The sequence below is a fragment of the Rhipicephalus microplus genome, chromosome 1 (genome assembly GCF_043290135.1).
Source record: "Rhipicephalus microplus isolate Deutch F79 chromosome 1, USDA_Rmic, whole genome shotgun sequence".
NCBI lineage: Eukaryota > Metazoa > Arthropoda > Arachnida > Ixodida > Ixodidae > Rhipicephalus > Rhipicephalus microplus.
The window spans coordinates 37,708,953-37,733,537 of NC_134700.1; the positions used below are offsets into that span (position 1 = coordinate 37,708,953).

At 44.8% G+C, this 24,585-nt stretch overlaps 1 protein-coding gene across 1 annotated transcript in view; it reads left to right on the top strand.

The window, feature by feature from the left end:
• Window positions 1-24,585, top strand: part of LOC119178024 (uncharacterized) — a 186,509-nt gene that overhangs the window by 109,089 nt on the left and 52,835 nt on the right. Inside the window, exon 4 of the mRNA XM_037429194.2 lies at window positions 20,759-20,864. Coding sequence (XP_037285091.1) covers window positions 20,759-20,864 — 106 coding nt within the window. The remainder of the gene's footprint in view (window positions 1-20,758; window positions 20,865-24,585) is intronic.

Here is a 24,585-nt window from a genome sequence, read left to right on the forward strand (position 1 = left end):
CAAGGATGATTTTTTACTCACAACCAACAGTTCAACGGGGCCGATGCCGACGGTGGAATTTCTGCGACACCAGCACTCTAACGCTATCGCATTAAAAGGGCCAGCCTGCGTTCTGCCCGAGGGAGAAGTACCTGTGCTGCCACGAAGCATAGATGACATCTGCCAAGCTGGCTGATTGAAGCTGCCCGAGTATCACGGTCACCGTGCCACTGTTTCGTCTCTGGGGCGACCCTACCGTATGCCACACTTAGTTAAATAAATGCTGTTGTTTGTTTTTACGTGAAGCCTGCGCACTTCTTGCTTTACCTACGAATGGGGTGCAGCATACCTGATACTCACAACTTCCACTCGAAAGATTGTCTGTTAGATCCTATTATTACAGCCAAGTTCTATGTATTTCTTCACTACAGTGCGCGAGAACATCAGCATTTATTGGCGTTATTCATAATAGCAAGAAGACCTATAAAGCAAATATTTATTTTTTTATCACTTTAAGTACCCACGGGGTGTACTGAGAATCACTTTTTGCCCTAAAAGCAATTTTAAGCAAGCGAGAGACCATTTTGCCTAATCATAATTTGGAAGAATGAGAGTGTGAGGGCTCATCTGTTTCAGAAACAGCCTTTAGAGTAATTTTTTACCCTGAACACCCATCAGAAGGTCAGAGTGCCCTCTGTTATAGAAACACCGATGGTTGATGCGACAGTGTGCTATGTGATAACTTGGACACGCTGATTAAAAAGCTGCTTGAAAATAAATGATTTGAGACGAAAAGGTCTGTAACTTTCATTGCTATTTGCAAGCCTACCATAAGTTTGCGCTAATATGAATAATGCGTAATGCTCATTTATACGGAACAACAATATCTCCATCGAAAAAACCGGTAGTTGTGGCTTTACGCCTTTTCACCATGTACAAACCAGACACTTAATTCTTTGTGGTCTTGTCTACCGACGCAGCATTGCAGTGTCGAAGATTGTAGCGCTGGGCATCCGTCACTTGCTTTCAGTACGCTCAAGAGGCTCAGCATCTGCTGAGCCTCTTGAGCGTACTGTTGAAATATTGCTACGTCAGGGTTTGGGTCACTTCTGTTTACAAGCGGTAGCATGGCGTCCACAGTTGTCGCTTCCCGGTCATAAACAAGAAAAAATGGCGTGAGCCCAGTTTCCTCCTGAACGGCCGTATTATAAGCCAAAGCGACAAATGGAGGCACCTAATCACACCTTTTGTGTTCAACATCGACGCACATGGACATCATGTCCGCCAGGCCTTTCTTCAGCCGTTCCGTGAGGGCATTAGTTCGGCGATAGGTAGTGTGGCTGTGTTCGCAAGATTGCTTCCATTAGCTCAGAGCAGAACGCCGTTCCTCTGCCAGCGATAATGGCCTCAAGTGCACTACGGCGCAGGACTATCTAAAGAACAAAGTATCTGGCGGCTTCTCCAGAGTGGCTCGTGAAAGGGCACGACCCTCTGTTTACCGCATCGAGTAATTGTTCACCACAATCATTCACTTATTGCCTGCGTTATATGTCGCATAGGGTCCTAGAAAGTCCATTCCGATTGCCTCGAAGGGCGTTGTTGAGGGCTGAATTGGCTGCAGCAGTCCATAAAAGGATGAATGTATCTGGCTGTGCTATTCAGATTGCATGATGGCTCACGCCACCTACTTATAAAATGCTTTTACTATGCGTTGAAGGATTGAATTTCACACGCGCCTTGAATGTAGCCACTAATCAGTTAGCCTCCTTCCGGGTATTTCTACTCGTTTGGTGTCTTTTGCCTTCAGTATCCCTAAACCCCAATGCTTTGAGAAATTCCACGCCATTACCTTGGGCTATAAGGTGAACACCTTTGAAAAACATTATCAAATGTACAGCCGTTTGCTCCTCCTCTCCACACGCACTACATACCGTGTCTGTGCCTTCGTATTTGGCTCGGTACGTCTTGGTCCTCAATAGTCCCATTCTGGCCTCGAACAGCAGAGAACTACCCCTAAAGCTATCGTACACATTTTCTTTTGCAAATTCTTACTTGAATGTTCGGTAGATCTCAAGTGCAATTTCGTAAGCATTCCAATCTCCCACGTGACCCTCGCTGTTTCCTTCACCTTTTTCCTAAACAGTGTTTTTTTTTTGGCTTCGTATTCTGCTGTTGTTCAAATACATGCTTAAATATTTTTAAATTCGCCTCCTCCATTTATTATCAACCTCATTCATAAACAAGTAGCTGAAAACTTTCGTAGCCTAACGCTCCTCTCTGAGTTTTCTCAATAGCTCCTCAAATTATATCTTGCTGCTTCCCTGCACTCGAATGATGTCCATCCCATGTCACCCTGTACCCCCTGACTTGGGGTGTTTCCATGTGCTCTCAAAGCAAGTCTACCTATGACACGTTGTTCAAATACCCTTCTTGCTAAAACCTTTGGTATAATCCACAAGACCACATTGCCAAGCGTCAAATCCGGCAATATGGCACCTTTCGAAATTCCTCCCACAATGTCACACCTATGGTAGTTCCACGATGCCCAATTCTTCAATACAGCTGCATTCCTCTTATTATTAGTCATTACGTATCCTTGGTGCTCCCTTAGGAATGCAGACCCGTTCTTAATCCATTAACTTAAATATTTGTACTTATTCACTATTTCGAGCATAACTTTTTCCATCTTATGCTCACTGCTTTCGTTATCATAAGAAATCATGATTGCCGATTTTTCCCTGCTGAACATCGAATTTAACCTATATCCCTCATTGCGACAGATGTCTATCAATTCCTGCACATCTCTCTTGTTGTTGGCTATTAATACTATATCATCTGCATTCATCAATGCTGGTATTGACTGTTCAATGTGTTTTCCTGTATTGGCAAAAAGGAAGCTGAATCCGAGTCAACTCCCCTCTAATTTTGACTCTAGTCCCTAAAGATAGAACATAAATAACAAAGGTGACAAGGGACACCCCTGTCGGAGCCCGCGTTCAATCTCTATAGGTTCAGGTACCTGTTCTTCTCATTTGATAACTAACTTGTTACTTTTATAGATATCCTTTAGAAGATTAGTTATTCCATCTTTCACATCTAGTGTGTCCAGCATTCACCGCAAGTTTTCTTGAATCACACTATCGTAAGCTCCCTTGATATCTAAAAATGCCAGCCACAGGGGCCTGTGTACTTTTTCCACCATTTCAATACACTGCATCAATGGAAACAGACTGTCCTCCAACCTCCCTCGTTTTCAGAACCCATTTTGTAGTTCTCTCAGTACCCCCTCATTCTCCACCCATTCTCCACCCATTCTCCACCCAGTCTGGCGGATTTTGTTGGCAGCCTCTTGCGGCACTGGTACTCTCGGCACGTCTGTATGTTGTGCTTAACTTCTTATTGAAAGCGTGGCCAGTGGAAATGCTCGCGGATCTGCGCAAACCTTCGTGTACAGCCGAGTTGCTTGGTGGTTGGTTCATCGTGTGATGCCTGCAAGATTTCCCAGCGTAATGGCAACGGCACGATGAGACGGATGCTTGTTTTTCTAGAGCCAAAGTGCTTTCCTACAAGCACTTCATCATAGTGCGCGGAGGCCATGACGAAAGGCTTGGGTGATGTCATTGCATTTCCCCTCGAAATATTCTGTGAGACAACTCAGATCACGGTCGGCCTGTTGTTGCGGGGCGAAGTCGGAAGTGGTGATCACATCCGGGAAACCCGTGTCGTTGTCTGCACACGTCAGCGGTTGTTCGATGGGGGCTCGAGACAAACGCTCTTCATTGAGATGCTTTTTTCCGCGCTTGTGCATGACAAACATATTGAACTCCTCGAGTCACAAACTCCACCTTGCGAGACGTCCGGATGGTTTCTTTGGATTCAAGAGCCAGCATAACGCATGGTGATTGGTGACAACGGTAAAAAGTCTGCCGTACAGGTATACTGATGGAATTTCGAACATGTTAAGACAGATGCTTGGGCTAGTTGGTGATTGCGGTCAACATATTTGCACAGCGCAAGACGACTGGTTACGATGTAACTACAGAAGAAGAGACAAGGACAGAAAGAGCGCTGACTTCAACTTATATTTCATTAGCGGAAACGCTGGAAATACATACTTGTGACAGAACATCACCGCGCATGCGCACAAGCTATTGCGTCACAGCACGACAATAATCATCTAATTACATGACTACAACGCCACAGCTTAGCACAAATTCACGATCTGTTGTGTAAAAGCCAGAAACTCGATTTTTTTGGTCAGAGCAAGCGAAAGCATGCTGATACATCGATCACCCAGCATATGCATTTCATTGGCCTCGACAATCTCCCGTGTTAGCTGGTGACGCTGTTTGGCTACAACAGTGCACTTTTCGAATTCCAGTCTGCAACCACAATCTCTACAATGGATGCGCGAATGACCTTCCACAGCTGAGTATATATTGTGATGATGCTCCTTTAAACGCTCATTCATGCACCGGCCCGTTTGTCCAACCTATATCTTGCCGCATGACAACAGAACCAATAAACGACGGCTATCACACATGTTACGAATAGCCTATGTTTGATTGTGCAGCAACTCCTTCGTGCGGACTGCACATTCACCCGTTCGCAGAGCGCTGAAAGCTTTTCTGAGGCAGAGAAAACAACCTTCATATCTACATTATCAGCTATCTTTTTCAAATTGTGAGAAATCCTATTTAGATAGGGAATCACAGCGACGCGCTTTGAGCTACTGGCCACGCTGTTCACTGGTGCTTCACCACGTCTGTACTAAACACCCAGCTCTTGTGCACGATCACGCTGACGTGGGATGTTAGTAATTCCACACTACATCTAGCACGAAGCAGCCAAGACTAACATCAATCAAATTCGCAAAAAATTAAATTGTTCATACAAACCGCCGGCAGAACACGCTCAAAAAACGACCATCACTCGGGCATAATCACATCGACCCAAGTTTTGGTCATTCACCGCTTCCACTAAACAGCTGTCCAGCGCTGTTCTTTCTTCTCTTCTTCTCCTCCTGTTTCACGAAATGTTTTTGAGTCTCAGTCATCTGCACCAAACAGCTAGCGCTCACGCATCATCACATTCGCAGAGAGTAGTACCACAATCATACAAACCGCTGCACAACACCAAAATAGAGCAAGTGCTAATGCACTACACACAAAACTAACAAAACGTTCCGGCTAAAATAGTCGACGTCCGCGCACGGCTAGGAGCGAAAGCGACTTCACGAGCATGCATTTCGGCACATGGTCGTGGTGTGGTCGCCAGATAAGTACCTAGCTTTAGAGCACTCGTAATATGATTTGCCGTGGCACTGCAGTCACTGGCTGGAGTGGGGAGGGATTGTAAAAGTGCCATGCAGGTTGCTAGACAACACCCGATTATTATTGGTTTAGGTGTTATTTTCGTATAGCAGCTTCCCACCTTTTCCCACCTTTTCCACCACCTTTTCTTATCGGCCCATCCAACGCGTTACACACCTGATGTCATTACTGTCTCTTGAGCTCTTGGCAATGTGCTCGGTAGTTTGGCTAGTTTCTTTGTAAGCCTACGATTGAGCTGTTGCGTTTTCATTGAGACAGTAGAGATTTGTTGGCCTCTAATAGGTGTGCTAATTTTCTATCCATTTTACTAACTTCGAGCTCTGTTTGTTCGCATCTCTTCTCCCTCGTTTCTCCCACGTCCCCTTGTTCGCTTGTTCGCTTCTTCTTGTTCACTTGTTCGCTTCTCCCACGTCTCTATTTACTCTTGCTAGACAGTATTGGAAGACTTCCGGAAATTCACCCACTCTTTCCTCTCTGATATTGCGTGAATGGTCCCAATCTATGTTTTTGCAGGTTTTCTGCCTGCCTGAAACGCTGTGCTTACCATAAAACGATCGCTTGGCGATTCTGCCCCAAAGTTAGCCCCATAAAATTTTGTTGCCAACCCCACAAATGTGAGGTTGGAAGTCGAATCCTTTGACACGAAGTTGCCAATCCTGGTGGGAACGTCGAATGAGGTGATTGAATGAAAGAATAAATGAATTTTTATTTCATCTTGCACACTTTTCTTAAGAAAAGTGCAGAAGCGAAAAGCGAGCAACGCCTGACAGGGGTTCCTGCACCCGTAAACATAGTAATATACCATAATGCATTAAGTAATGGTAATTCATCGACAGTGAAAGAAAAAAGAAACACACAAAATTGTAATCATTTACAATACATTTAATCAGGAGAATGAAAAAACAGAAAAAACTTACGCACCGTTACGCTCGAGAAATGCTGATGGGATGAAAAAGCAACTAATATGAAATATGGTAAGATGCAGCACTGAACATATAAATTACAACAGTATACAGAGACGAAGGTACAAATGTAACCATATACATAATTTCTATGGACATAAACCACACACACACACACACACACACACATATATATATATATATATATATATATGTATATATATATATATATATATATATATAAATATATATATATATATATATATATAAGGCTTATATGCAGAAGAATAACTTCGGTTGCCGCAAGGTTATAAATATGAAAGTAGATGCGCTTTCACATAACAACTGTTTATTGTGCCGACGTTTCGACAGGAACCCTGTCTTTTTCAAGGCATTATGCCTTGAAAAAGACAGGGTTCCTGTCGAAACGTCGGCACAATAAACAGTTGTTATGTGAAAGCGCATCTACTTTCATATTTATATATATATATATATATATATATATATATATATATATATATATATATATATATGTAATAACCACATGTAGACACATATATGCACACTCATACGCTACTTTTTTAACTATCGCTCTCTCAAAGCCTGTGTTAGTAATATTTCCTTTATACTATTTTTGAATGCATTTCTAGCCGTGTTGAAGTCAATATTATGATATTGCTTATTTTCAATTGTTAGCACTTGGTAGCTGGTTGCTTGTTTTCCATAGTTAGTTCTTGTTTTTAGCGTTCGTCATCTCTTTAGTTTCATATCGTATTGAATTTCGCTACGGCAGCTATCTATATGAGTGCATTGGTAGGTATATGCTGTAGTATTTAAATCATAAACTTGCTTGCTTGAAGCATTAGATATTTTAAAAATAGTGATGACGAGCTCAGTTGGTAACATGGTCCCTGATTGTTTTCATAAATGTGCAATATCTTCTTTTGTGGAAAAGTAAGCATGTTGTAGTTGGTTTTTGTTGTGGTACCCCGAACCAGTATTCCGTAAGATAATCTCGAGTAGTATAATCAACTCTACAGGTTTCTTTTTCAGACATATAGGTTTTAAGGGGCAGTTTTATACAAGCATTCAATAGTGCTAGATAGTTCGGTAACTAAATTATCAACATGAGCATTCAACGAAAGGTGTTCTTAGAACCGGACACCAAAAATCCTTGCTTTTTAATCCTAGTCCATTGTTGCTCTTGAAAAGTTAGGGCTAATTCCTGGCTGATGATTTTGTTTAAAGATCGAAAAATAACATGATTTATTTTCCCTATAGTACTAAGCTGCAGCCTATTTCACCTCAGCCAAGTCTAGAGCGATGCAAGGTGCTGATTGGCCTTAGTTTGCACAACTTTTATGTTTGTGGATTTTAAAAGAAGATGTTGGTGTCACCGGCATACATAATAATGTCAGGACAGTTATGTTCACTTACAATATCATTATTTCAAACAAAAAATAGAAACGGTCCCAGTATTGACCTCTGTGGAACACCCTATGTTCAGGTTTTCTTCGATGATGTGGCGTTTTTTTTTACTTGCACAACTTGATACCGGTGACTCATGCATCTTTTAATGGGCTTCAAAGCTACTCCCCGCACCCCAGACCCAGATAATTTCTCCAGTAGGATATCATACTTTAAGGAATCAAATGTTTTTTAGATCTAGAAATAAACCTAGTATGAAATTTGGGCTATCTATATTTGTAAGTATACTATTTTTGATATAGCACAAGGATTTTTCAGTCAATTTGTTTCTTAAACCTTATTGACCTTTTGAGAGAACTTTGTGTTTTTCAAAAAATGAAACCAGTCTTTGGCTAATCACAGCTTCAAATATTTTGGACTTATATGGAAGCACCAATATGGGTTGGTGATTTGATAAGTTGTTTCGAAGTCCACCATTAAATATGGCTGTAACTCGTGTTATTTTGAGTCGCTGCGGGAACACACGTGTCGATAACATCAGATTGATTATGTGAGCAATTTTCCGCAACACAAATGGAAACACAACTTTTCATTATTTTGCACCAATTTTGTCAATGCCTGGCACAACGTTACTTTTAGGCATTCTTATTCAGGCCTTCATTTCAGCGGTAGGTGCTATAGTTGCAGGAATATTGTTTGTTCTATCTTGCGTATAGCTGTGATGTTAGTGTCACAGTCAATTTGATTTCGCACTTTATAATACCCTGCTAATATAAAAGGTGCGTTCAGTAAGTTAGCCACATCTTCCCCATAAAAATTTGTGTCGTATTGGTCATTTCTTTTATATCACCGCACTATTTATTTATAGTAGTTACTACAATTACCATTTGCCAGACTTTCTTATGCTAATCGTAGATGTTCTCAAATTTCACCTTGTAGTAAATATCCATAGCATTTCTTATATCAACATTCAGAGTATCTCCAATATTTTGCATCTGCCAAATACTTCAGGATCCCACCAACTAAATATTTCGTGGTATAACTTATTCTTAGCCTTTATTCTTTGATGTAGGCTTTTATTTATCAATGGTTTCCGGCACTTTTTATTTCGCCGCGTAACGATTCCCTCAAGAAAAAATGCTTTGTCAAAACAGCTATAAATAATGGCATAATGGCAGCTATAAATAATACGCATCTGCCATCTGGAGTCCCCATCAAGCATACCTAATCACTGCCTTGGAAGGTGTTCAAAATCGGGCCACCCGTTTCATCCATTCCTCATATTCATATGACATCAGCATTTCACCATTGAAACATGAATCTGGCCTATCACTCCTTTCTTATCGTCGCCGCATTGCTAGCCTAACCCTTTATCATAAGTTTTTTTTATTCTTCACTCAATGAAGCTCCTTATATAACAGCCGCCTCACGCATTTCCCACCGCACCAGTCATTCACTTCAAGTTGCCCGCCCGCCATCACGCACCACTACGTTTGCTGCTTCGTTTTTCCTCAGAGCAGCTTCAGACTGGAACGGCCTGCCCTACGACATTGTCACAATTGCCTCATCATCTACCTTCCTGGAACGCCTCACCGATCATCTGCCATGTTAATTCAATTTTAACTGTTTGTTTGCAATGTTAATTGAATCTCCGCTGTTTTGAATTGTAATCCCACCCCTTATGTAACACCCCCTGAATGGGGGCCTTTAAGGAAATAAAACTGAACTGAACTGAACTGAACTGAGAAAAAAGTTTCGTAGGCAATGTTGGCATCGTTTTCATTAATAAAATACTCTATTCAAGCCATTGGGCTAAGTTGCTAAACGCTTCGCATGAAATGTTATTTAAATTTTGTCAAAAAATATCTGCTTATGAGTCTTACTTTCATATAGAGTAGTCAGTAGAAATACTGGCGAGTGGTCACTGATATCGAATATGCAAACAACCTGTTTAAGTACTCTGTGCAAAGGTTTGTTATGCAGAAGTCCAATAGCGTAGCACGGTGTTTTTTTATTATAGTGGGTATATCTGCGTAAATATGACTGGCATACGTGGCCAACATGGTTGTGAATTCTCTAAAGTACATATCTAATGATTTCAGATCAATGTTTATGTCACCCATAGTGACAAATAAACCCAAGCTAATGTATTGTCACAGATTAACGTCCCAAAGAAACAAAGAAATTTTTCTAGTTTCCCTAGCGGTGGCCTATACACAACCGTTGCGCGCATCTTGCCAATGCGTAGAGCTAAGCATTCGACGTCGTCATTTATTACGGAAAGTGAGGCAACGGTTCACAAGTAAGCGTGTTTATGAAGTAAATAGTAAGGCCCCTTCTCTTTTAACGCTGCGGCACAGGTGCTCAGAATGATATCCAGATAGATAAGACACTTCGTTTCCGTCATTCTAAGTTTCAGAAATCATAATCACGTTAAATGTCACAGTACGAGAGAGCCAATAAAATGACTGATTTCGTCGAACTCGTTGTTAATGTTTCTGCAAAATTATGTAAAGAAAAACGCTTTGCAGGGAGCGAAAATTCAGAGTTGAAAGCGTTGATCGTGTAATGTTTTCTATCGTGTTCTAGCTCGAACATGACGAAAATGAGGACAATAGATGCTCAAAAGACGTACCCTAGCAAGTATGCCACTATGAATGCGAAAAAGTATCAGCACATATCCGAATATGGTACGCTTGTGTGGCAATACAAACTACAGGCGTGCCGTCATCCTTCCTTGCCAAAACTCTGCCGCTGTTCATCCAGACAAATTTCCAGTTGGCAGCTGTCTTCCTTTAGATTTCAGCTGAAAGCATCACTTTATTAGCCTGTGTGAGGATTTCGTTTACTGAGGTTGGCGTCTCCGGCTCACTTCCAAGCCCTGAGCCGTTTATCTTTTCTGCATTTTGACAAGAACGCGTTTGGTTGGCTCCATTGCACAAGCGAGCCATAATGCTTTGCGCACCCTGCCTTGAGCTGTGTATTCAGTGATATGTGTCGAGATCAGCTTCGTCTACAGCCTCGATCACAGTTTCCCCAATATTGATCATCTCCAACCAGCCCTCCCTTCACTCCTACGTCATTCAGGCGCTGACATTGTTCTAGTTCTTCCCACTTCTTATCAAGCCTCTTTTTTTTGCTTTCAGTGCTTTGTTTTCGTTTACAACGTCATGTATTTCTTGCCTGAGCTGTTTGATGTTTTTCACTATGCCCTTTGCATCATTACAAATGTCGGTACAGAACGATACACTAACCTCCAGTTCCCTCATGTCCGATCTGCAGTCTCGCTTAAATGCTTTAACTAACGCACGAAAGTCTTTTACATATACCGCATGCTTATCAGAATCACTTCTAGTGTCTTTTGCAACTACCTTTGGCATCACAAACATTTAACGTTGTATTCGGCAGCAGCGCACAGAAAAACCAACAACACTAAAATATTTTGTGAAACAACAATTCTCACCTGTAAGGAAAAATGATATTTCTTTAGCATGTGCGTCTCTCGAAGCACTGCTGAAGAACTGAGCGATCAATGAGCAATCGCAGGTATATATCGCAGTCGGTTTTCTTGTCGCATTTATATTGGTTGCTTCTGCGCAGGTCCTTCACGTAGGTTGGCTAGGCACGCAGGCTGGTATCGTACGCCTTGGCTGTTTAGAAATGGTCACGAGAAGCCTATTTCCCGCTGCAAGTTGCGGCGGAAACCACCGGTTGTCTCACGATAGCTGTAAGGCAAAATGAATTTCTTTAGCGTGTGCGTCTCTCGAAGCACTGCTGCCGAATTCACGTGAGGCGCTAGGTTCTCACACTTGGGCGCGGCGCATGTGTGTAACCCCACGCCTGATGGTGCGCACTAAAATTTCTGAACGCGATAATGATGGCCCAGTCCCTGCTCACCATAAAAACTCTCTTTGCCAACAATGAAGTGAAGTGATGATGCTGCCTTCTAGGGGAACTGTACACGTTGAGAATGAATACGCAATTTCCTAGCTCCCCACTCGCAATATCCTGGCCGAAAAGGTATTAAATCTTGCACTTGCCTATCTTTAAGCCATGCTCTATAAAAGTGTGTTCGTTAGTGACCAGAGTGGAGACCCCTCTTCTACCCTCCAGTCCTTTGTTAACATACGATTTATAGCCCGAAGTATAATTTCCATTCACCAATACCTCTTGCAATAAGATTGTCTGTGGTCGTGAGTCTCCATCTGAGGAACTACTAAGGGCCACCCTCATTCCTTACGTATTCAGTACGCCTTTCTCTTTGCCGGCTTAGCCTCAGATTGGGTATACAAAGAAACGCCATCTCTTGGCGACTTCACCTAAGTTCTCGATGAACTTAATCGATCGCAATAGGGGAGCAGCCTTCACCACCTTAGCTCCCTTGATTTCAGCGATTTCAGCCTTGAACTATCCAGCAATACGCGGCAATCTCCTTTTGGGTATCCCTAACTATTTCAAAGCTAACATGCTCGGAATCAGCATCCGCCTTCACCTCTGGCTGTGTCATTCTCTCAGCCTTGGTAGCGCATCACCTTTAGTAAGCTCCTTTATTTGTGATGTGAACCGAAGGAGTTATTGAGCGTGACCTCGCTATAGAGCCTGATTTTCCTTCTGATCGGCATCGGCTGCCGTAGAGTAGGATTGGCTTTGCTGGGTAGCACTTGTACCCCCTGGAGTGTTCGTGTGCAGGGATGAGATGCCGTTGTATTGCTGAAAGCGCACATTAGAGCCTTGCTTCTGTCTCTCTCTCTAAGTGGTTCTAAGTGAGAAAGGAAAAGAAAAGTGAGCCCCGTAACTGTCTGCTTCAGCGAGCGACACCTCAAAAGTAGCTCACAAGGGGTGGGGGTGAGGAGGGATTAAAAGGGTAGAAATAAAGGTATAGAGAAATAGGCGTGAGGTGGTAAGCGTGAGAGCGACGACATATCGAGGGGATAGAAGAGATAGGAAAGATGTAAACGCGGTCACAAGAGCCCGATGACGAGGCACCACTTGCGAGAGCTCTTGTCAGTGTCAGTAGATGGCGTAGAGCTAGTCCAGTCGGTCAGAGTTACTCTGTCGTCGAAGGTCGTCGGCGTCAGCAGATGAAGTAGGGCTTCCCCAGTCGGCCAGAGCTACGGTGACGCCGGAGATCGCGAGGGCACAACCGGTCGGCAGCGAATCCAGCAAACGAGTATCCTTTCCTCTGTGTCACACGATATAGGGGATTTATAAGCGCTGATTGCACTGCTTATCTTCTGTGATATGTGCGCCTCAACAGATTTTGCAATTGTCTTGCAATTATGCTCTTTCACGGGCACTGTTTCACGGGCCCCGTAGGAAATATCTGTATTCTGAACAGTGTGCAGCTGAACATGCCCACACCACAAATACCATGATTTTGAATTGTGAGTACGATGAACAAAATCACCACCACTTTCGAATGTTTGGTTAATTCTGCTTGAAGAGCTGTTGAATTCTTGCCGTAAGCAATCGGTGCTGATGCTTCGCCGTTTTGATGTCGAGGTCTACTCCTCGAGTGATGCTCTTGAATGTGTCGTCTAGGCAGCCCTATATGCATTGACTTCATACTCTTTACAGCCTGTGGCAACACTGCTTATGCTGGCGTATGCTCTGACGTCTGTCGGAGTTCTCACCATCGCAATGCTCTGCATGAATTTGAGGCAAACTACAACCTTGGTGATTTTTTCCTTGGTTAAGTTCGCTGCACTTAAGGAACGGGGTGATAGAAGTCATTAAAATTCTAACATTTGTTCTCCCCAAGAAATACCGTGCAGAAAACCATGCTGCTTGATAAAGAAGAAATTGTGTTCCGCAAAAGAACTTTGCGACATTTTGATAGCAGATTAAACTGCATGTTCAAGGAGTTTGTAACATGGGCTATTTAAAGAAAAGGCTAGATAGCAAAAACAACGCAGAACAGCATGTGTGCACTGTGTTACTGTGTCCTTGACTCTTTCGTTCTGTTTTCTCCAGCTAACCATTTCTTGACTAGCACGTGTTGCAAACTCCTTGATCATATCACTTCATCTGCGTTCATGAAGTCGCTTACGGAGCACAATTTCTTATTTATCGTCAGCATGGTTTTCTGCACGGTCTTTCTTGCGAAACAAAGCTGTTCGAAAGAAATAATAACATGGATCACTCTGTTGTTTGCTTGCATTACACTGATGCTATAGTTGTTGACTTCACAAAGGCCCTTCACAAGGTACTTACTTGCGGCTCGCTCATAAATTTACAGATCTACATAGTTCACTGACAAATTACTAGCCCTCAAGATACCAGCCACCATCAGCTTGACCTAGATACACTTGCCACGGAATGTTCATTTGCCACGGAATGCATTTATACACTTGCCACGGAATGTTCTAGCGTTATCGCTAGCGGCGCCGTGGGTCACAGATTAATCTGTAATGTTCCGAAGTGGCGGTTATCTTAACAAAACTATCTACTACAGCATCGAAGCTTCTCGAGCATCATAGGCGCGGTTTGCGCTGCCCCGCCGCAGTGGTCTAGTGACTAAGGTACTCCGCTGCTGACCCGCAGGTCGCAGGATCAAATTTTGGCGGCGGCGGCTGCATTTCCGATGGAGTCGGAAATGTTGTAGGTCCATGTTCTGAGATTTGAGTGCACGTTAAAAATCTCCATGTGGTCGATATTTCCAGAGCCCTTCACTACGGCGTCTCTCATAATCATATGGTAGTTTTGGGACGTTAAACCCCCCCATATCGTAACGGGAAAAAGACGTCGGAGAAATATGCTTACTGTCGATTTAACAAGCAGACATACAAGATGAAATCCAGTCTGCACGAGAGCTTCGACATCGTCTTCTTCCTTATCGAGTTTCGAGTTATCCGTGGCGCCACGTAGCATCCCCCCCACCGGTGGCGAAGGCAACCTCTCGGTGCTCGGTTGGTCCGAGGGGTATCGCTTCAGCCGGGAGACGTGCGCGACAGCAGAGCACGAGTGGGTGCTGGTGCTGTGAAATGTTCAATTTCATAGATCACGTCGATAACTTGGCGAACGACACGACACGGACCCAAGTATGGCGAAGTCAGCTTTTCGCACAGGCAAACTCGTCGTTATGGCGTGCTGAGAAGGATCGTGTCACCACGCTGGATGTTGGCATCGCGGTGGCGGGCATCGTACAGCAGTCGTTGGCGGTCTTGCGAATCACTAAGACGTAGGCGAGCAATATCACGTGCCTGTAAAGCTCTAGAGATAACATCGCGGGCGTGGTCTGATGTGTGGGTAATGGTAGGAAGGAGCGTGTCAAAAGGTAGCGTGGGTTTTCGTCCATACATGAGCGAAAAAAGGCAAGAAACCTGCAGTATCATACATACCAGGACGTATTATAAGCAAATGTCACAAATTGCAGGACCGCATCCCAGTCACATTAGTCGGTGGAAGCGTGCATGGCGAGCATGTCTATGGCAGTTTGATTTAGCTGTTCTGTGAGCCAGTTGGTTTGAGTGTTATAGGCTGTTGTGTACTTGTGTCTTGTAGCGCAAGAATGCAATATGCCTTGTATAACCCGGGACAGGAAGTTGTGACCCCAATCGGTAAGTAGTTGTCGAGGGGCACCGTGATGTAGTAAGACGTCTTCTAGGAGAAAGTGGGTGACGTTAGTTGCACAACTGGTAGGAAGAGTCCACGTGACGGCATCCCGAGTGGTGTAGTCCGTGGCGACCGCTATCCACTTGTTTCCACTGACCGATAAAGGGAAAGGTCCAAGTAGGTCAGGACCTACCCTATAAAATGATTCCGAAGGTATCTGAATGGGCTCAAGGCGTCCTGCTGGTAGTGTCGTTGGCTTTATGCAGTGTTGACAGGATTTACAAGATGCGACGTAACGATGGACGGATTGGTACGTACCAGGCCAAAAAAGCGACGTCGAACACGGACATAAGTTCTTGAGACTTCCAAGTGACCAGCCATTGGGACGTCATGTAAATGCGCGAGGATAGTCTGACGCATATGTTGGGGTATGACCAGTAGCAGCTCAGGTCCGTCAGGATGCATGCTGTAGCGTATAATGCGCCGTCTCGGAGCAGGATTATAGGGAGAGACGAAGGAGTTGTGAGACCAGTCAGCCGAAGGATGATATCTCTCAAGTGAGGGTCACGACGTTGCTCATCTCCCATGTTGCCGAAGGTGGAAAGTGCCAGCACGTAAGTAGACTCGCCGCTTTCAGGAACGTCCGTTGGGTCGACTGGATGACGCGACAAGCAGTCGGCATCTTCATGGTGGTTGCCCGATTTGTAAACGACTGTGTATGAATATTCTTGTAGCCGTAGAGCCCACCAGCCGAGGCACCTACTAGGATCTTTTAAGGACGACAGCCAACATAAGGCGTGATGGTCAGTGACAACTGTGAATGGCCGTCCATACAAATAGGGACAAAATTTTCCCACTGCACAGACGAATGCAAGGCATTCACGTTCAGTAATTGAGTAATTTCGTTCCACTGGCGATAAGAGACGACTAGCGTATGCAATGACGCACTCGGAGCCATGCTGTCTTTGTACCGAAACTGCTCCGATTCCATGGCCACTTGCGTCGGTGCGCACTTCGGTTGGAGCGGGGATATCAAAGTGGCCGAGAATCGGGGGCGTCGTAAGCCTGGCGGTCCACTCAGCGAATGCTCAGGCTTGTTCAGGTCCCTACACAAAAGTCACATCTTTCTTCAGTAGTTTCGAGAGTGGTCACTCGACGTGAGCAAAATTCCGCACAAATCTGTGAAATTAGGAGCAGGGGCCCAGAAAGCTCCGAATGTCATTCGCCGAGGTCGGCAAAGGGAAATCTTTGACTGCGCGGATTTTCTCAGGGTGGGGATGAACACCAGAAGAATTATAAGGGTTACCGAGAACAGTGAGCTGGCGGCGGCCGAAGTGACATTTCGACGAGTTTAACTGAGGCCCTGCCTTGCGGAAAGCAGAAAAAATAGTCGAGAGACGCTCGAGGTGTGTTTCGAAAGTCGGTGAGAAGACAATGACGTAATCAAGGTAATACAACCAGATTGACAAGTTAAAACTGTGAAAGAGAGCATCCATCATTCGTTCGAATGTAGCTGGGGCATTGCATAACCCGAACGGCATTACTTTAAACTGATAGAGTCCGTCGGGAGTTATGAATGCTGTGTTTTCACGGTCCATGTCATCAACTATTATATGCCAGTACCGGAATGGAGGTCGATGGAAGAAAAATAATTTGCTCCAATAAGGCAGTCAATGGCGTCGTCTATCCGTGCCAGGGGATACACGTATTTTTTCGTTACCTTGTTAAGATTCCGGTTGTCGACACAGAAACGCCAGCTGTTATCTTTCTTTTTGACGACAGTGACAGGCGAAGCCCAGGGGCTTGAAGAAGGTTCAATGATGTTCCTAGCAAGCATCTTGTCGCCTTCTTTCTGGATCACGTTGCGTTCGATGGAGGATATCCGATAGGGCCACTGATGTACCGGATTTGCATCGCCGGTGTTAATCCGATGTTTTACGATGGTTGTTTCGACTAAGGGTCAGTCGTAGAGATCAAAGATGTCTTACGACGCAATAAGGCCGCGAAGCGCGTGCACATGCTCGTCAGGGAGATCAGATGCGATCATTGGCATTATGCCATCTCAGGTAGTGCCTAACTCAAGACTGGGAGGGGATGGTGTATCCTCTGTTAAAGCGGAAATGTTGTAGTCGCTCGCCGAGGCAAGTGTTGCTAGGTATAATCTTCGGGGCAGTACTTGCGCGCACATTCCAAAGTTCACTATAGGAAGGCGTGCTACGTTGTCTTTCATAGTTATAATTGTGTGCGGGTGGCTGCCCCGCCGCGGTGGTCTAGTGGCTAAGGTACTCGGCTGCTGACTCGCAGGGCGCGGGCTCGAATGCCGGCTGTGGCGGCTGCATTTCCGATGGAGGTGGAAATGTTGTAGGCCCGTGTGCTCAGATTTGGGTGCACGCTAAAGAACCCCAGGTGGTCTAAATTTCCGGAGCCCTCCACTACGGCGTCTCTCATAATCATATAGTGGTTTTGGGACGTTAAACCCCAGATATCAATCAATCGTGTGCGGGAACGTTACAATGAAAAAAGAGAGGACGATAGCGTTAGTTGACACCACATAATATTCGTCAGTCACAGGGAAATGGGAAGAGACGTCCATAAACGTCACAGCTCGACATGATAGGCGAATGTACTCGATGGAGCATAGCTTCGGCAGCGAAGGAGCAGGATGGTCAACGGCGTGTGGTAAAGCAAGTTTAACAACACCAGCAGAAGAGTCAATTAGGGCAGAATGCTTCGACAGAAAATCTAATCCCAGAGTGATTTCATGTGGGTAGTGGTCCAGGACGTAAAACAAAACAGAAGTATGACATCCAGCTACAGTGACGTGGGCGGCAAATATTCCAGTGACAGCTGACGTTGTTCCATCAGCTACTAGTACTACAGTGATAGGAGCAGGCGTAAGCACTTTCTATAGCCTAGCACGAAGACTAGAGTTCATTACAGATATGTGAGCGCCAGGGTTAATGAGTGCTGTTGCAGGTGTGCCGTTTACATTTACGTTGATCAAGTTTTTGTGTCCTGATAGCGTGCGCAGAAGAATTTCAAGTCGAGGCAGGCTCACCTCTAGGAACTGCACCCGTTAGTGTTCTGAGGACTGGTGATGGTAGGAGGGAGAAGGAGCGGCGACGGTTAGGTGAGCGGGACAGGTGACCGGATGACGACGGCGAGCGGTTTGGTCGAGCGGGCAAGGGTAGCGAAGCATTGTCGTGGTCGACGTATATTGGCATGCGGCAACCATTAGGTGGGCGCGGGGTGTTGGCGTAGTGCAGCCATAGCTGCCGATTCCGGGAAAAACGGCAATGGCGTGAAATGTGGCCGACTCGTTCGCAGCAGAAGCAGATAGGCCTATCATGGGAGGTTTGCCATTCAGCCGAGTTCCAGTAACGTGGACGGTTGTACGGACCGCGGGGCATATCAGGTACATTAGGTAATTGATTAGTCAGGTCTGATAACTGGGCAGAGCGTGGGTAGTCTGGGGTTGGCCAGTGCCTGGCGGACAACGATCTGTAATAAAGAAAGTGTTTTTTTCTTCATTTCACCTACATCGCCGTAAGGCATGTAGGTGAAATTGTTGCACGAGAATCGTCGGTGGCACGGGCATGATCATCAATAAGAGGTGTGGCCTCGTCAAGCTCTTGAGCTTTTAGTCCTGTACTCCACCTTATCTAAGGAAATAAAATAATTGATTGATTGATTGATTGATTGATTTGACGGCGGACGATGCGCACAATTATGTCGGAAGTAGCAGCAGCTGAAGCGAGACGGGCGTCTTTGTAGGTAGACGTGGCAGCCGTGTTGGAAGACGCGAAAATTGGGGAGTAATACGATGCCTTTTCGCTTCTACAAAGCGTCGGCATTCGTTAATGACGTCGTCTACAGTCAAAAAGTAGCGGAACTCAAGGAGAGTGAAGGCATTATTGAAGATGTGCGCTTTTGAAAACTTTTGAAGATGTGCGCGACTTTTTCGGATTCTGGCATTTTGTCGTCAACCATGCGGCAGAAGGCGAGCACATCCTGAATGCATGTCACGTAGGACTCGGTGCAGGACTGCAGTCGGCATGCGAGTTCTTTCTGCGCCGAACGACTACGTCCAATGTACTTACCAAAGAGGTCGATGAGTTTGTATTTGCAAATATCCCAACTCGTGATTTCTCCTTCATGGTTGGAAAATCAGACTTTGGGCATGCCCTTAAGGTAAATTAGAATATTGGCCAACACGAGCGTCGGGTCCCATTTGTATAGTGCACTCACGCGTTCGTATAGCTGAAGCCATTTTTTGACATTCTTGTCGTCGTGGCCGGAAAAGGTTCCCAGGTCATGTAGAGCCGTCAGAACGATGGTACGATTCGTGACGGCTAGATGTGACGCTGTCGGACGCTGCGCGGTTTGACGAGACACGCTGGGGAAAGGTACCAACGAATCCTCGTTCTCATCGTGATCAGTTATTGTAGAGGCAGGTAAGGAACGCTCGCTTCGTAGAATCGTCGTGGATGTTGATTCTGTGAGGACCCGCACTCTCCGCCAAAATGTTGCGGGGAAAAGACGTTGGAGAATAATGCTTACTCTCAATTTAACAAGCAGGCATACAAGATGGAACTCAGTCTGCAGAAGAGCTTCGACATTGTCTTCTTTCTTATTGAGTTTCAAGTTATCCGTGGTGCCACGTAGCAATATCAATCAATCAGTCAGCGGTTTGCGCTAAACGTAGTGACAACAAAACTTCAGGAAAGGAACGTGGCATTATTTATTGTTGAGTTATTAAATTCTCGTTCTTTTCCTAGTGATGATTGATTTTTCTTAACCATTATATAACTGCCAAACGCTTTCGTGTTTACTTACTCTTGTCCATGTAATGATATTATATCATTTAGTGTTGATATTGTTTATTATTTGTCCCAATCACTAGCTATAACTCCTCTCTCTATGTAATGCCATGTGCGCCTTAAGGGCATACATAACAATAGACTGTACACATGTTATTAGGCCCTTGTTTTCGTCCATATGCGGCACTGACAAACCTATGTTTATCTTGCGTGTTTGCACGTGTGCGACATCGGCCGTCTGTTACAAAGTGTATATCTTGCAACATATAGTTCTTTAAATCGTCTAGTTAGGTTGCAGGCAAGCAGTTTAATCGCATGCAAAAAATAAGAACCGAGTTTTGGTAGAGTGCTTGTGCGCACTGGTAATTTTCGAAGCTAAATAGGCTGCCGTTTTCTCGACGAAAAAAGTGCGCGTTGCTGTGTTCATTTCTTCGTTCACTTAGCTGCTGAGTTCGATGAGCCCTATCTCATTCCCGGCATTATTGAGGCGGTCAGGGGACTGTCCTGGCGTGGACAGTGAACATAGCATTGGGAAGTCATCGCAAAACGAAGATGAACAGTCAGTAGCACCATAAATGTGGCGATATGCAGCTGGTTTCGTTTTTGTGCCCAAAAAAACATGGTGGATCGAACTTACGGTATTGTTGACAGATGGCGCTGTGCAAATTCAATATCTTATTAAGCCACACAAACGTGTGCAGCCACACGCTTGTGGGAAGGAATAACCGTAATGTTTATGCAGGTTACTGGCGAGCTTCAGGATATCTTCAAAGAAGAAGGCGACGACCCCAAAAAACACGAGCAAAAGACGCTGAAGAAAAGGGAGAATGCAGTGGCTGCATTAAAAGGTGAGTTCTGTGGATGCCGGTAACTGAAAAGAAAAGTTACCACAGCTTGGCTGACTTTTCTTCAGACAGACTAGTGAGAGGTATTGCATTGTTTTATGGCCTAAGTAACATTCCAGCAACGGCGAAGCCGTGATGTCTGCTCTTGTGCACGGCACCTCGTGCTGGCGTGTATTTTCTACCCAGATTGTGTGAACATTGGGGAAGTTACGCCAACGCATCTTATTAATGGGGAATCCTTTTCATCAATTGCCTGCAACTATTTTTGGTATAGTAAATGTGCAATTTCGGACGCCACGCTTCATATAAAGTTTGCTTAAATTTTCCACTTAAGTATGTAAACTCCTTTGCGAGCAATAACTTCTGCGCCTATTTTCGTCACTGTTGATTTTTGTCAGCTTTGTTAAACGTTCCATCGCTGTTGAGTCAGATATTTCAGATCATAAGTGGCTGTTTTTCTCCGGCCTATAATTTAGAGATGCAAGATGCATTGGACTACGGTGTCAAATTTTAAAAATAAAGGTCACGGTGATTATACCGCAATTATTGATTATTGAGAAATGACACTAGTTGTAGACATTGCTATAATGTTTTGATAATCTATGCTTTCATCAAAAACAAATACTGTCACTTTGTATTAAAAACATTGTACATATTACAATGGTTACTGAAAATCGCAAAAATCTTTTGTAATTCCTAAAATTGACCACAATAAAAAAACTAAAACAAGTGAAAAAGAAACAACACGTGTTCCTTTTCAATGTTATGGTAGACCTGAGAAATAATTGACACCTAAACTGCAACAAGCAATGCATCATTGTTTTATTTCTCCCTTCCAGACTTTCTCAAAACTAATCCGACCAATTTTTGGCTTTGCCTCACGCAGTCATTTACTTTTATGGAAAAAATTCAGCGTATGATAAGCTTACCAAAAATGTAGCTGATGATATCATTGTTAATTTTCACTGTGTTAGTGCGCCATTAGCAGTGAGCCGAAGACAGTTTTGTTGGGAGAAACGCAGAGGTAAAGCCGACCAGCTGTCAAGTGGAGCGAGCTCGAGCAGCATCGTGGCATTCATGAAAAAGGGCTTGTACGGCTTCAGAAAGAAACGTGCGTCTGCGGTTGCTGAGTAGCTCACGAGGCACGCTATGACAAAGAACAAGTTTGTGAAGGATAAACAAGCTAACTTCACGTAATGTGGCTTCTGGAAGCGCAGCAGTTTCAGCATAGCGTGTCAAGTGATCGATAGCGACAACCACGCAGCGTTTCGCATCAGGAGTGTATGGAAGACGACCGTACAATTCAATTCTGATGCCGTCAAAAGGTCGGGATGGGCAATGCAACGGCTGCACATGACCATTGGCTATGTTCGGTGGCCTTTTTCGGCGTTCACATCTGGAACATGAACGTACCTACTGTCGGACAAACAGGTACATTCCACGCCAATACTACCGCAGCCGAAGCGTGCATACGTTTTTGATCACACCGGCGTGGCCGCATTGAGGATCTACGCGAAAGGAGTCGCAAATAGCAGCATGTAGGTGGCAAGGAATCACAAGCAACCACTTGCGCCCGTTGGAAAGGTAGTTGTGACGGTACAGGAGTTCATTGCGGATAGCGAAATGTCGAGTGGAACACGTAGTGAATGATTGGTGGTAACTTCGGGAGGCTGAGGCAGTACCGCTATCAGAGAGACTATCCAAGCGTCTTGGAGTTGCTTGGAGACCATGTCAATGAACGAAGGTGCCGCAGCATCGAGACTAGAAACAGAGCACTTCCATGTTCATGCGGAAGTGATGAGCGGGAAAGAGTGTCGGAATCTGAATGTCTGCGGCTCGACCTGTAGACGACACGGATATCATAGTCTTGGAGACGCAATGCCTAACAAGACAGACGGCCAGATGGGTCTTTTAGTGACGATAACCAGCAGAGGGCGTCGTGATCAGTAACGGCGTCAAATGGACGGCCTTAGACGTAGGGTCGAAGTTTTGCGATTTTACAAACGTTGGCTAGACATTCCTTTTTTGTGACCGAATAATTCACTTCAGCCCTAGTAAGAGTGCGACTGGCATAATAAACAACGTACTCGTCGATGCCAGACGCGTTGAGCAAGAATAGCGCCAAGGCTGACTCCACTGGCGTCGGTGTGGATTTCAGTAAGGTAATCTGGGTCAAAGTGACGGAGAATCGCTGGAGATGTCAGCAAATGACGTAGTTTTGCAAATGCGTCATCTCAAGTGGAAGACCACACCAAAATTCCTTCATTCTCAGAAAATATTTGTGGTAAAGGGCCATTACGAATGCCAAACTACGGACGAATCGACGAAAATATGAACATAAGCCGATAAAGCTCCGGAGTTCTTTTAGTGACGATGGCTTAGAAAACTGGGCGACGGCACAGAGTTTCGCAGAGTCAGATAAAACAGCATACTTACTGACAACATGCCCCAAGATGTGAGCTTCCGCGCGGCGAAATGGCACTTTTTCAAATTTATTTGGAGCCCAGCATGTGTGAGGCGTAGCAGGGCAATTGCGAGGCGCAGAAGATGCGTATCAAAGTCTTTTAAAAAAAGAACGACGTCGCCCAGCTAGCAAAGGCACGTCTGCCATTTGAGGCCTCGAAGTAAGTTGTTCATCAGACGCTCGAAGGTGGCAGGGGCATTGCAAAGACCGATCGGCATCACGTTAAACTCGTACAAGCCGTCCGGAGTTACCAACGCAGTCTTGGCGTGGTCAGATTCATTCATGGGTATTAGCCAGTATCCTCATCGAAGATTCAGTGAAGAAAAAGAAATCTGCTTCTTGCAAACAGTCGAGAGTGTCGTCAATTCTGGAAAGCGGATAAAGATCTTTGTGCGTGACCTTGTTAAGGCACCTGTAGTCAACACAGAATAGGATGCTCCCGTCGTTCTTTTTGACCAGGATCACCAGGGAGGCCCACGGAATGTTGGACAGCTGTAGGACGCCACGATTGAGCATATCAAACACTTGATTGTGAATAACTTGGCGTGCAGCATGAGAGACCCGGTATGGACTCTGATTGATATGATTGATATGTGGGGTTTAACGTCCCAAAACCACCATATGATTATGAGAGACGCCGTAGTTGAGGGCTCCGGAAATTTCTACCACCTGGGGTTCTTTAACGTGCACCTAAATCTTAGCACACGGGCCTACAACATTTCCGCCTCCATCGGAAATGCAGCCGCCGCAGCCGGGATTTGACCCGTGACCTGCGGGTCAGCAGCCGAGTACCTTAGCCACTACACCACCGCGGCGGGGCCCCGGTATGGACGCTGACGCAATGGTGCGTGGGTGCTGGTGTCTATACGATGAACATTCGTTGAAGTGTGGTTTAAATTGGTTTGCTTGAAGTTGAAAGACGTGAAGAAGTGTCAAGAGTTGGTTCCGTTAGACAACAGGAAGGTCCGAATCAACCGATGTAAGGAAGGTGTTTAGGAAATATGTGGTGAGCGTGGGAGCGGGAGTAACACTGGCGATCTGCAGGCATGTTGCGCAATCGAGCAGTTGACTGGCTTAAACACAATCAAGGTCCTCGAAATAGCCGATGCATTAGCCACCAAATAATCTGGCTGGCACTGAAAGAAGATTCATGGCGTAAATGATTGCGGAAGTGTTCTCGACTATAAGAAGATCAAAAGGTAGAAGAACGTTTTGTCAAGAAGTGAAGTCTTCAGACTGTGTGAACATGACGTTCGAAAA